The sequence below is a fragment of the Archocentrus centrarchus genome, chromosome 3, assembly GCF_007364275.1.
Source record: "Archocentrus centrarchus isolate MPI-CPG fArcCen1 chromosome 3, fArcCen1, whole genome shotgun sequence".
Taxonomy (NCBI): Eukaryota; Metazoa; Chordata; class Actinopteri; order Cichliformes; family Cichlidae; genus Archocentrus; species Archocentrus centrarchus.
In genome coordinates this window covers 17,463,116-17,476,581 of record NC_044348.1, presented here as the reverse complement: position 1 = coordinate 17,476,581, position 13,466 = coordinate 17,463,116, and the positions used below count along the sequence as shown (strand labels likewise).

At 41.6% G+C, this 13,466-nt stretch overlaps 1 protein-coding gene across 3 annotated transcripts in view; it reads left to right on the top strand.

Moving 5' to 3' along the window:
- The window catches only part of rnf111 (ring finger protein 111), a 34,911-nt gene that overhangs the window by 15,461 nt on the left and 5,984 nt on the right, over positions 1-13,466 (top strand). For all 3 annotated transcript variants that reach the window (XM_030721626.1, XM_030721610.1, XM_030721617.1), the window contains exons 4-10: positions 7,188-7,342; positions 8,293-8,493; positions 8,676-9,052; positions 9,889-10,141; positions 11,934-12,291; positions 12,377-12,502; positions 12,878-12,986. In XM_030721626.1, the coding sequence (XP_030577486.1) occupies positions 7,188-7,342; positions 8,293-8,493; positions 8,676-9,052; positions 9,889-10,141; positions 11,934-12,291; positions 12,377-12,502; positions 12,878-12,986 (1,579 nt within the window). The remainder of the gene's footprint in view (positions 1-7,187; positions 7,343-8,292; positions 8,494-8,675; positions 9,053-9,888; positions 10,142-11,933; positions 12,292-12,376; positions 12,503-12,877; positions 12,987-13,466) is intronic.

Genomic DNA, 13,466 nt, shown 5'->3' with positions numbered 1-13,466 from the left:
ACAATTGGCTGTGTTTTCATGTGGGTGTATCCATTGTGACAGAACTAGAAAAAGGAGTAAGTGCAGGTTGGTCATTGCGTGTGTTTAAAGATAAGTTGTAGGGTGGGGGTGGAGTATAGCACTTGAATGGATTTCTTTTGCTCATGGATTCCATAACTCTGCTTACATTGCCCAGAGAAACCAGTCTCAGTAGAGCTGCATGCCTACATGTTTATAGCTGTGAAGCTACCTACTCTGTGCTTCTGTCATTTAACTCTTTCTAGAATTGTCAAGCGTACTGAGGTCAACCAATTGCATGACTAAAGGTTTATAGTTAGCCTGTCACATAGGCGAATGGTTTAAGTGGCAGAGACAAAAAAAGTCACTGATCATGCAATTTTTTTTATATGCTACTAAATTACCAACACAAATGACAGTTCATGACATGACAAATGACATTTTATCATGACAGATCCAGATCCATTCTGTACCAGAACAAATGCAGTGTCCCTCTCGCATTAGATTCTGTTTGCACGTGCATGTGTGGTTGCATGTGAAAGAGGGGCACCCACCCCTTCATAAATAAATAAGAATACTTTGTGACAAAGAATAACTAGGTGCTTCTCCAGTGAAACTCGTGTGCTGAGGATGGAGTCCAACTTCACCAACCTGGAATGCATGTAGAGAAAGTTCTAGTTCTGTTCTGCAGCCCTGGTGAGCTCAGCAATGTGGCACATGAACCAGTTCTGCACCTATTGTTGATGTTTAGAGTGGTTCTCCAGAGCAGAACAGCTGCACCCAGCTGCAGTCCACCACACTTGAGTTGGACTTTGCCCGACTGCGTTATAGAGACTTTCTGGAGAGGCAGCTAAATTATATCAAGGACTGCCGCAGCGCCAAACTGGCTAGTCTGCTGATATATAAAATACAAGGTAGGAAGTGCCAGAATTAGCTGTTTGGCAGTGATGAGAATTGTTCCCCATTAAATAAATTGTGAAAGGCATAGTTCTCTTGGCTGGACAAAAAAATAAAATGCCCCAGTGGTCTCACAGCAAAATATACTTATTCGACTGTTGATATAACTAGGCAGCTCACCCAAGTAAAGTCTGTATGTGGGGAAACATATTAAATATATATATATAGCGGTTTTCCACTTTACATGAGCACTCGAAGCCCTTTATACAGCATGTCTCATTCATACACACATTCCTACAATCACTTTTTACATCTAAGTTCTTTCTGCCTAGCATTCACTTTGCACTGAAAGCAACTTGGAGTTCAGTATCTTGCCCAAGTCACTGCACAGCACCCCACAGCTATATTGAATTATCTAGCCTGACCAGCTACCATATCTCTGTACATAATGCTCAAGCCTCGCTTATATGGACTGATGTTAATTAGTGAAGTTGACAATATTTTTGCACCATGACTTTAAAAGCTTATATGTAAAACAGAGAATTAAACACTAAATGATTGCTCTGTTTGTCAGCTGAGCCTTTAAATATGTAACATTTGAGAGCAATAGAAGGTGTAGCCCACAGCACCCACCTCCATTTTCATCACCCCATGTAGAATATTTTTTCTCTCTGTTCTCATATGACTTCTTGTCTCCGCATCCAGGCAATTATGCAGTTTAGGTCAAAAACCTCTGACTCTTCATCTGTCTCGTTTGTGTTTCTTTCTTTAACCATATTTTTCCTGTTCCTACATTTGACATTAGTCTTATCAGTAATCTATGAAAAATAGTTCCTGGAAGTGAACTATTTTTTGACATCCCAGCCTGGGATGTCATGGCCTGTCTGCCTGTTTTCTTCACTTCCAAAGATGTCCTGTCTCGCAAGAGGGTGTAGAGATGAGCTCTGCTGAAAGGGGGATGGGCAGCAGCAGGGCGGAGAATCAAAGGCCAGCAGAATGAGCACTGAAATCTTTGTTCACACTGCCAGTGGTCTAATTTAAGAATGTACAGTTTATATCAGTATAGGCACAATATTCATGCATACACAAACCCACATGCATGCTGTATCATTACTTTTTATTGGTTTGTTGGTTGATTGGCTGCTTTTGATGTGATTTATTTAATTGTGTGTTTTATTTATATATATATATATTTTTTTTTTTTTTTTTTTTTTTTTTTTAACATAAAAAATAGTTTCTATGGGCAGGAGAGTAGCTGTCTTATGTAACTGCTGTAGCATAAGATATACTTTATTTATTCCAAAAATGGGGAAATTACAGTGTTAGAGCAGCCAGAATATTAAACGCTAAAATCTAAATTAAAACAGCTAAAAATAATACAATAACGAGCCTATTAACTAAAACCATACAGGGCTGGACAGCGTCTTTTCACCTCACAGCTTGTGCAAAATGTGGCAGTCCAAATTCAGGTTTAAACCCAGAGTAGCACTTTAGACATAAGGAAAAAAAACCCACTAAAATTAAGGAAAGTGTTTCCATGTTTAACCCTTGCCTCTCACATTGCTGATTTGACTTGCTGTCAGTGTTCTCATCTTGAATTTGAACGGCTGGCAGTTATTTATTTGTTCATGAGGCTTCGCAATTGACTCATGTGTAAAGCTGTGCGTCAGGAGAAAATTCCAGTGTTTTAACAGTGCACTGTGGGCTGTGTTTGGCAGCTGGTTCACCCAGAGCACAGCGAGTTACAATAAACAAGGATTATACAGCTGACACGGATCAATTAAAAAAAAGGCCTTGATGAGTTCCTGCCGTGATTCTGCAGATCAGCTCAGTGCATGCATATTATGAGGGCTGTGAATATCACGAGACTCCCTGTGAGGGTTATGTGCGTGCTACATTTTCCTGCAGGATTCCTGAAAGTACTCTGTGCTGAGAGTTGGAAAGCCTTAATTATGAAGACAAAGTCAATAGTGTTGTCAATGCAAAGCTTGATGCCTCAGATTGTTTACCCCCTCTTAGACCCTACTTTTGGCCTTGTGTGGTCCCCTCCCTTTAACTCCCAAACTCCCAGCCTTAGCTGTCCATAGCATTAGTCCCAGCAGTTTACATTGCCGCAGTGCACAGAACCTCAGCTCTCATTTCATCCCTGGGGTGTGTGTCTCTCAACACGCTGGTTTGGCACAACCTCAGCAATTGCCAAGCCACCCATTCCCATAGTGTTCATATTTACAATGTACTGTTTTTCCTCTTTACTGCCCCCCCACACACCCCCACCCCCCCCTCCCACCCTCAAGGGATCACAGTGGTAAACAGATATTTACAAAATAATCCCAGGGCTGCTTAATTAGGAGCCAATCCCTAGTGGCAAATCCTGCTCCTTGGGATAAACCCTGAGCTGAGGATACTGGCCAATTAGACCCCAACACAACCACCATGTACTCCCTCCACCCTCAGACACAATCCTCACTGTTCTGTGGTGAGAAACAAGTGTGTGTAAGCAATGTGTGAAATATGAAGTTTAATAAGCTTCCCCCTCTGTTGTTGTATTGTGCAGTGTGTCCCACAGGAAGCTGATTTGGACAAGGACAGTATGAGCTAATGGGAATCCCCCTCATCACAAACAGCAGTGAGAAAAGTGTTTCCTGTGTCACAGTTGAGCAATGAAAACAAAGCCATCTCTTAATTCAGTTTTGTTTTACCTCAAAACTGAATTTGAGCCAGTCCAAAACATTACATATTAATCTTTAAAGTATTAATGCTGAACATGCAGGCTCTAAAAGTCAAATGGAGAATAATAATGCTTTTTGTTTACTAGTTCACTTGATAGAAAGTGCAGTAAACACTTGCTTTGACCAGTCTTTTGCCATTTATACAACACTAGTTTTCATTGATACACTTCCATAATTTTAAGGTATTTGGCATTTTGCTTGTTTCACCAACCTTCAGGGATTGCCACATTTTTTCCCTGGACTTAGTCTGTCTTAATATCACTTCATGTGATCCCAGAGTGGTGATTAAATCAAGGCTCTGTGGTGGTCATATTATCTTTACAATACAAACTAAAACCTGATTTATGATAATGGCTTGGCACTAAAAAAAGGCAGGATAAAAAAAAAAAGATTGATACAGTATTTGCTCACTTTTTTTATTATATTATTCCTGGTTTGAATAATTCCCACCTGTCTGTTCTACTCAGGTTTTATTTTAGATTCTATTTGCTTTTGTAATCTTTTGCAATGAGGTCAGGGAAATACCCTGAGATGTGACATTTTGCTAAAACAAAGACATATTTTGCAAGAACATTTACAGCAATGGTCTCCAATTCAGCTAATCTGTTTGTTCTGTGGCAAAGGGAAGAGATACGACATGATTTATTTATACAAAAAGTTGGGAAATTGCTGTGTTCTGGGAGCCAAAACGTATCACAGAATAAAATAGCCTGGAAAGTTAAAAATGACACTCAAGAAGGAGCTCAGTTAAATAGAAAATACAAAAAAAAAAGCAAAGAGCTGAATAAATTAAAATCTTAATATGATACCAGAATGCAGGTATTGTGGCATGAGGTGATAACAGTTTCCTCTATCTGTCCTGAGCTCAAACAGATGTTGGACAAAGTGTTCAGTTGCATGTCCAGTAAGTGGTGCAGAGAGTGGTCATTATTCACAGCCGCAGTGATTTGGATGAACTCTGCATGAGCTGATAGCAGATTCCAAACAGTCTGTTTATTCGAACTGCATTCAAACAGCAATGACTAATTCCCTCGGCAAGTAATATGGACGTATTCCAACAGCTAGCAGTTCAGTATTCAGGACACAGAAACGTTCCTTCACTGTAACGTGATGGGATTACACCACTTTTCAGGAGCATCGATTGTATATACAAAAGATGGACACCATGACTGCGCACACTGGTTTCTGGATTCTGCTTCTTTGAGCTTTAATGTTAGCTTTCAGTTGTTGCCATGTTTTATTAGGAGCCAGATGTGACCACATTACAACTGGAGAGTGAAGTGCAAAGTTATGAGCTAACGCTGGCTAGCTTTGTTAGCAAGCTGCATGCATGAACTGCGTGGGTGTAAGACAGACACATTTACCTGCTAATTAGTGCCAAGAAAACAGACTAAGGAAATACCAAAATTTAACTCACCAAAAACTGAACCACTGACCAATAAAGATGGATTACACCTTACAGCAAGCCACGTCATTTGTCAGATAGTCCTATTAAAAATGCTCCCAAAGTCACCAAGACCACAAACATGGTTGAGAGGTTCAGTTCAGTGATTTGAATTAGTCAGTATGAAGCATAGCAGACAAAAAGTGGCCTCACCCCTAGTTTGAAGCTTTAACAGTATCCAGATGGGTGTGTCATGAATACATTTGTCACAAAGGACAAAAGTATCAATAGGGTGCAAAATATTTGTGTACCAGGCTGTAAACAAGTTTCTTTAATGGCTGAAGCTGACCATTTTAACATGGGAGTCTCTGAGGACTGACAAACTTTTGGAGCCATCCTCGAGTGGCCACTAGAAGAACTGAAGTTTTTGTCCCCATAGGTTGCCACTTGGGTTAAAACTGGATTTTTTTTTAATAAAGGGAAGTGTGATCCTAACAGGGATTTATTCAGTTACTTATTGATGTGTAATGTATATGTAATGATCAATAAGAATCTAAGTTAGTCTGTATTCTTGTTTGACACATCCAAGGCTGTGGTTATTGAAGCTGTGCTGCTGACATTCAGATAAAACTCTTTTTTTTTCACTCTCTTGCCTTGTATTCCTGTTTGTTTGTTTGTTTTTTTCAATCTCTCATTTAACCACAGTGAAATTCCCTAGCTGCAGAGCTCCATGGTATCCAGCTTTATGGCACTCCCATGCAGTTTCTTCACTGTTGTCCCTCGAGTTTATGCCCTCCTCCCTCTGATCGCCTAGCTTTACAGCACTGTGAAGGGAAATGTGGCTACTCCCTGGTCTCTCACTTGAGTCTCAGAGGCCATGGGGTAGAGCGACAGGAGCCTTGGAGAGAGAAAATTAAAACGAAGATAAGAAAAGGGGCTAAAGGTGGGGCAAGGGATGCAGAGCATTTGATTTTAAATAAAGGAAAACAAAAGGTGGTCGGAGAGAATAGGAAGATTTAGATGCAAGAATGATCATAGTTGCTGTACATTTTTTTTTTTTAAAGGTTAAACATACCCTAACCATAAGAAAAGCCATTTTAATTGTCATTTTAAAGAGACTACACCCAGTATAGCTCACCGATGCCTGGGTTTAAATCTGCCATGAGATAATCTACTGCATGTCTTCCCCCTGCTCTCTCCCAGCCGGCCTGTCTTATCCCCACTGGATAAAAAGCCTAAAAGTATATATAAATAAGAAAAGAAAATGCTTTTATTTTTAAACCTATATATAGCCTTTCCAAAGAGCACATTTAAATATAAACACTTAGAATCCAAGAAGTGCTCCTATTCAAATACACCTTTTAATCTGCTAATTTTGATAAAAGCTTTCACTTAGTTTGCTCTTTTTTTTTTTTTTTTTTTAAACACTGTATATATTTGTACAGCAGGCCTATTTTAAGGATGTTGCTAGCAACTACTTTATTCATCAAATAAATGATTAAAAACAAACTAAACAGCTAGTCTGAACTGCACAGTGTAATGGATTACATTACAATTTACACAATATCAGATTAGTTTGCTGCTGGTACATTAAAAACAGTCAACATTCTTTCTCTGCAGGTCCGCACACTTGTGCAGACTGTGTTGCTCTGGTCAGGTGCTGATATGCCAGTTTACTCTACCACAAGTTGCAGGTTTTTAGGTCAAAGAACAGTAGAACTGCGTTGGTTGCAGGGCTGACATATGGTTTACTTTCTGCCATGCTTGTTTATAGCTTACTGCCACAGAGTCAGAGGGCATGCTGTTGACTAGTGGTGCATGGCTGCCTAACATTTAAAAGACATTGACTAGTATTTCTGGAGCAACTAGCGGGACACTAAAATTTAAATGTGTAGTTGGCTAGTCGCACACATCGCCTACCATGCACTGTTTTAGATGGTGCACTGAACATACACTGAGTTTATAGTAAGGCCAGGTCTAAATCCTTTTGTCAGATCTCCCTTTTACTTCCTCGTCCACTTTTGCACTGGCAGCATCTGCTGTCCTGGAAATGAACTTGTCTGGCTCCCGTGAAGCAAATGCTTCAGTGAGCTGTGAGAATAGTACCGGTGGTGCTAAACTCCAGTATGTTGTAACAGGTTTGTGTTTTTTCTTTTGTCTTTTCCCCCCCCTCACTGCAGGTCTCGCTCAGTGGGGGGTCTTGGCCGAATGTGGGGTAATAGTTGCTCCCAGAATCGCCTCCAGGAGCCACGTGGACGTCACAGACTCTCCACCGTTATTCAACCGCTGCGTCAGAATGCTGGGGAGGTGGTGGACCTCACAGTCGATGAAGATGGTAACACCAAACCCAGAAAAGCTGTCATTTTAACAAAGTCTGGTTAAATAATAACTAAGCATAGTTTCAATTTGGGTCTCACTAACTCATCCAGTGTGCTGTTCGTGCAAACTGTGTGGGAGTCATAGTAACTTATCTTACTACACTGTATGTGGGTTGTGCAAGATACATTGTTTTTTGCAGTCCCTGCAACAAATATGCATAAACATATTAATATTAATATTTACTTGGTTTTGTATTGTTGTGCAGTAGGGTTTATCTAAATTTGTACTGTATTTATTATTAACTTTTGCATTTCTTTTCACATAATACGAGCACTTTCTGTTACATTGCTTCGTATTTGTGTCTGAAGTTGGATGTCATTCTCTGTATCAGCCTATGCCTGTGATGGGTAACAAAATGGTGCCTCATGCAGTATTAGAACATTTGCATTTCTTAGGAGAAAGAGGGGAAATTAATTTGTGAATATGAAAAGCAGATGGAGTTTACACACTGGAATGCTAATAAGGTCTGCTCTTCTACTTGGCTGCTAAGCCTCTGCAGACACTTGCTACAGTGTACACACATGCCATAGTCCATCCACACAAGGATTCTTCCTCTCCAGACTAAGTGTCAATTCAGGTTTAAGGTGGTCAAATCAACTCTGAAAATCATGCTTCTAAATAACACAGTTAAGAATCGGTACCTCTAGGTAATATATTAATGTCATAAGCATCATTTTTGTGAACTAAAGCAACAATTGAATTAATAGAATAAACACACTTTGAAACAAAATCTACAGTCACACCCACAGCACAGTCTTCTTTCCTTGTGATGAGTTTAGATGTGTAACTCAAATGATGAAAGTGAATTGTTGTTCTGGCTCTTTTCTCTCCTTTCTAAAGCTGGTGAATTGATCTTTTCTAATTACCATTTGACTTTTTCTGATTTGTTTTTTGGTGAATCCACAGATCTCTCAGTTGTGCCAACAACCTCTGGCAGCATTCAGCCTCAAACAGTCAGGTCATCCTCGTCATCATCATCATCATCCCATCATGCCTCTACCTCAGAGCTCAATGATGCCCCAGGCCCTTCCACTAGCTGCCCAGGTTCAATATCTGAAAGTATGCACACACAGAGGCCAAGTGGCTCTGCTCGCATAGCACCAGAGGGTAAGACAGGACACAACATGTTGACATCTGCTGCAGCAGACGGTTTTATTTCAGCTATTGTCCAGAGGCAGCTTGTGTTTAAAAAAGCTGCTGATTTCTATATATTGGGTAAAGTTCAGTGGTGTTCTCTGCTCTCAGCCATGGTTTTGTTTTAAATTAATCATATATCTTACTCTTATCAGATGACAACAGACCAGGTTTGTCAGGTACAACAGGAGAAAATGCAGGCGCAGCCATGCCCAGGCTCCCATCCTGTTGTCAGCAGCACTCCCCGTGCGGAGGCCCCACCCCTGGTCACCTGCCCCTGAGCCACTCCCATTCAAGCTGCTTGCAGGCATCATCTTCTCAGCAGACCAGCGGCTCACAGCACAGCCACAGCAACACTCAACACTTTCTCCACCATGCCCATCACCCAGCACCGCAGCCCCCAGGCACCGTGCTCTTTCAGGAGCCGACCTGCCCTGTGGTGCGACCCAGTGCTCTGCCTGCCCCCTGCGCTGGTGTCAGCAGCAGCAGCAACAGCAGTAGTAGCAGCAATGCAGCCCACTACCATGACCAGGTATGGATGTTTGTACAATATTATTGATTTATTGCTGTTATTCCACATAAACCAGCATGCAGTTATTCCACATAAACCAGGTTTCTGTCCACCAAGGTATTTTTTTTCTTGCAATGAAGAACTCTTGGCATCCCAAAGATGTTTTCGGTGGAGCTAAAGGAAAATCAGAGCCAGGAAAAAGACAGTCATCAAGTTAAAGATATATCCAAATGAAATCATTCCTGTCAGCAAAAAAGGCCACAATAGTGGCCTCAAAATTGTTGTCATTGTTATGGTAAAAGTCTGTTATCTTATACCAATACATTGGAGCATTTGGGTAAATATTGAATCACCCATATGTCAATATGCAGTTATGTAGTCGAAGTCATAGGAAGTTACAGTAGTTAGGTGAGAGTCTTTTTGTTACCTTAATTGTTGCTTCATACTTTACTTCATTCCAAATATTTATTCCAGTCCAATTGAGATTATCTGGCAAGGACAACCAAGGACAAATGTACTTAATGTTTCATGAGGACTCATTATTACTCATTATATTCCTACAGTGTTCATAACCGTGAAAAGAGTACTGAGTGAATGAAGTCAGAAGATTACGTTCTTCTATTATTTCAATCTACGCTAACTTCTAAATCTGTTTTGACAAAGCTTCACGATGCAGTCATTATTAATCAATGAATGTCATCACTAATGTTTGACTTGAAAAAGCCTTTAGCTTGGGGGGGATAAAATAAAAAGAAGTTCCTGATGTTTTGTTTTTTAGTTTTTTTTTTACTCAGAGACAAAGACAAGCTGGGTATTCTGCAAATGTTCTCTCTGTAACATTTGCTTTCCTCCCACAGCAAACTCTACCAGTGGACCTGAGCAACAGCAGTGTTCGAAGCAGTGGAAACAGCGGGGCGAGTTTCCATGGCAGCACTTCAGCCTTTGACCCCTGCTGCCCAGGTTCCACCTCACGGCCCCCTGCTTACGTTTCCCAGGCCACCCCTGGGCCCAGCCAGCCAAGTGTGGTGGACTCATTCAACTCCCCCATGGTGGCTCAGCCCCAGCCACAAACACAACCCCAGCCCTGCAGACATTACATGCACCCAACTTGTGAGTACAACACAGTTACATGATATCAAACATGTAAAAGTTTTGAACATGAATTTTGAAAGTCTGCTGCTACATTTGAAAAGTGAAACTTGAAAACTGACTTATGTCAAATGCAGTGGTATTAACCAATATTTACTGACAGATGGGAATGCTACTTAACAGGAACTGGTGTGCTCAGTGCTGAGGGAACTTTACCAGGCAGAACAGTTCTTTTCTACTCAGAACATTCCAGTTTGGTGTCTGAAGCAGTGTGATACAGCTCCTTTGTGGGGATGCCATGAAAGTTTGCAGTCATCGCTGCCACTGCTTTTCATTACCTGTCCCTCCTCATTTCAATAAGATCTAAACAGGAAAATGGCAATGCTTCAAGAGGACCTATAGTGCCCCCCCCCCCCCCCCCCCCCCACACACACACACACACACACACACACACACACACACACACACTCTTCCAGGGATGCAGATGCTTTATTGGTCTGTTGTTGTGAAGCGAGAGGTGAGTGTGACCTGGTTGTTCACGCCCTCACCTGTGGTCACAGGTGAGGGCGTGAACAACCAGGTCACACTCACCTCTCGCCCTCACCTGTGGTCACAGGTGAGGGCGTGAACAACCAGGTCACACTCACCTCTCGCTTCACAACAACAGACCAATAAAGCATCTGCATCCCTGGAAGAGTGTGTGTGTGTGTGTGTGTGTGTGTGTGTGTGTGTGTGTGTGTGTGTGTGTGTGTGTGTGTGTGTGTGTGTGTGTGTGTGTGTGTGTGTGTGACCTGGTTGTTCACGCCCTCACCTGTGGTCACAGGCTCTTGGTAGTAACTTAAAAAAAAAAAAACACATTATGGATACTTCCACCAAAGGGTTCACCTTAGATCTCCAGGGTGAGGAGCTCAGTAATTTGGGAGGAGCTCAGAGTAGAACAACTACTCCCCCCCACATTGAAAGGAGCCGTTTGAGGTGGTTCAGGCATTTGACTGGGATGTCTCCTGGGCACCTCGGGCATGTCCTACCAGGAAGAGGCCCTGGGGCAGACCCCAGAGATGCTGGAGAGATTACATTTTTTTCAGGCTTGGGAATGTCTGTGTCCACCCACACCCAGAAGAGCTTAGACTGTTGCCTCCACAAACTGGACCTCCAGGAGTGTCAGATGGGTGAATGGTTAATGCTTGCATTAAACATGGCCAGAGTTTCAAAGGTCAGAATGTGTTTACTTGTACACATGCTGAGCTCATGAGCCAAAGGTTCAGGCCTCAAACTGCTCTAAATACTTACTGCAAAGGGTTTTTGCTCTCTTGGCTCAGTGCATCATAGAGAAGGGATATCCTTTACTGGCTTTGAGCATAGTAGCTCCACCAACCTTCTGTTCAAACTTTCTGTGTTTGAAGGGCAGCCAACAAGAAGAAAGTTGGCTAAAACACTAAGGAGCTAAAATGTCTTGTTTCATACAGACTATGAACTGAGCTGCTCTACCACACTGGGCGTATAATTAAAAAAAAAAAAAAAAAGCAATTATTCTGAACTGTGAGTAACGTAAATCAACTTCAGCAGAAGTAAATAAAATGTTGCCACAAGTAGCACCTTACAGCTTTTTTTAAATTAAATTTTCTTTTTGGAGATGATTATTTCATGATTTAATAGGCTTGTGGTTGAGGTAGGCTGGAAATGAGGGAAACAGATATGCAGTTTTTATTCTTTTTTTCATCAAGAAGATCCATACAGAATTTCACTATCCTTGTTTTAGTGTTTAAAATGCTGTATCAAATTTTTTCCCCTTTTTCTCTTTTGTCAAACCCAGATGGCCCTCTAACACGTTCACTGCATCATCAGCCCTCCTCCACCTGTCCTCATTCTCATGGGAACCCTCAGCTTACACCTCAGACCCCTGGACAAGGTGAATTTCTCATTCCCCACACCTTTCATGGACCACTGTCATCCCACCCGGCTGGCCATGCTGTGCCGCCCGCCCCTCCCCCTTCTCTGTCTACCCACCACCTCCCTAATTCAAGTGCCCAGCTTGCCCAACATCTTCCCACAGACCACCAGACCTTGCCGCACCACATGTCGACACTAGGAGCCTCAGTGCCGAGGCTCCATCAGCACGACATAATGCAGAGGATGGAGGTTCAGAGGCGCAGGATGATGCAGCATCCCACGTGAGTACTGCCGTCATCCAGTGCAGTCAAAATGAAAGGCCTGATGGCTTTTCTTTGCTGAGCGTGTATTTTTCTTTCTTTGCAGGCGAGCACATGAGCGTCCACCTCCACACCCCCACAGAATGCACCCCAACTACGGCCATGGACACCATATCCATGTGCCACAAACTATGTCTTCCCATCCTCGCCAGCCTGAGCAGAGAACTGCATGGTCAGTATAATCAGGAGTGGGGCTTAGCACATTGTGGGTCTTATTATAAAAAAATAATATAAAAGCTTCATATTAGCTATTAGCAGACTTCATAACTACCAAAAAGAGAGACTAGAAAATATGATGAGGCACATCTAAGTTTCACTGAAGTTGTATTTCTATGTTCAATAAAGTTAATGTTTAAGAATAAAAAATCTATAAGAATTTTTAATTGTGTATGATTTTTTTTTTTTTTTTACCTATGAAGGGATGAGCCCTACAGAAACAGTTTAAAAATTACTGATCCAGTATTGTAAATGCTTAATATGACTTCAGTTTTATGGTTTCTTGGATTTATCTGGTTTGATGTAATGACTCATTGCCGTGTGTCAACAGGGAGCTCGGCATCGAGGCCGTGGCCCCGTTCCCTTCAGGGCACCTGCACTCCCACCTGCCCCACTACCACCCTCCCCCAAGACTGCACCACTTTCCCATCCCCTTCATGGTGAGAAGCCCTCAGCACACAGGCATCCATTAGCATACATGAAAACGAATCACTTTTATATGGAGTCTGGCTCAGATTAATGGCGTTTGCTCCTTATTTATAACATCAGTTATTTCAAGGATGGTTTAGTGAAACCCATGAATAATGTATTAGCAATTAATAGTGGCTCATCAACCATTTCAAGTGCACACTCAACAAATCCAAACAAATCCTTGACTCTCATCCAGTGCAAATATAGCCGACAGTTGTGATGTTATTATTATATTAAAGAATTTATCATGTGTGACCTTTATCATTACACATTTGCCATGCGTGCAGTTTTAGAAGTTTTTTTTTTTTTTAGAAATTGTTTTGTTAAAACTTAGGTTCAGTTTTAGAAATACCACCAGCGCATGTTGATTAAAATTCCTAATAAGACTTTGCAAATGTTTTATTAGAGGATATAGCTGAACTCACACAGCGCTCTTCATGGGCTGTATT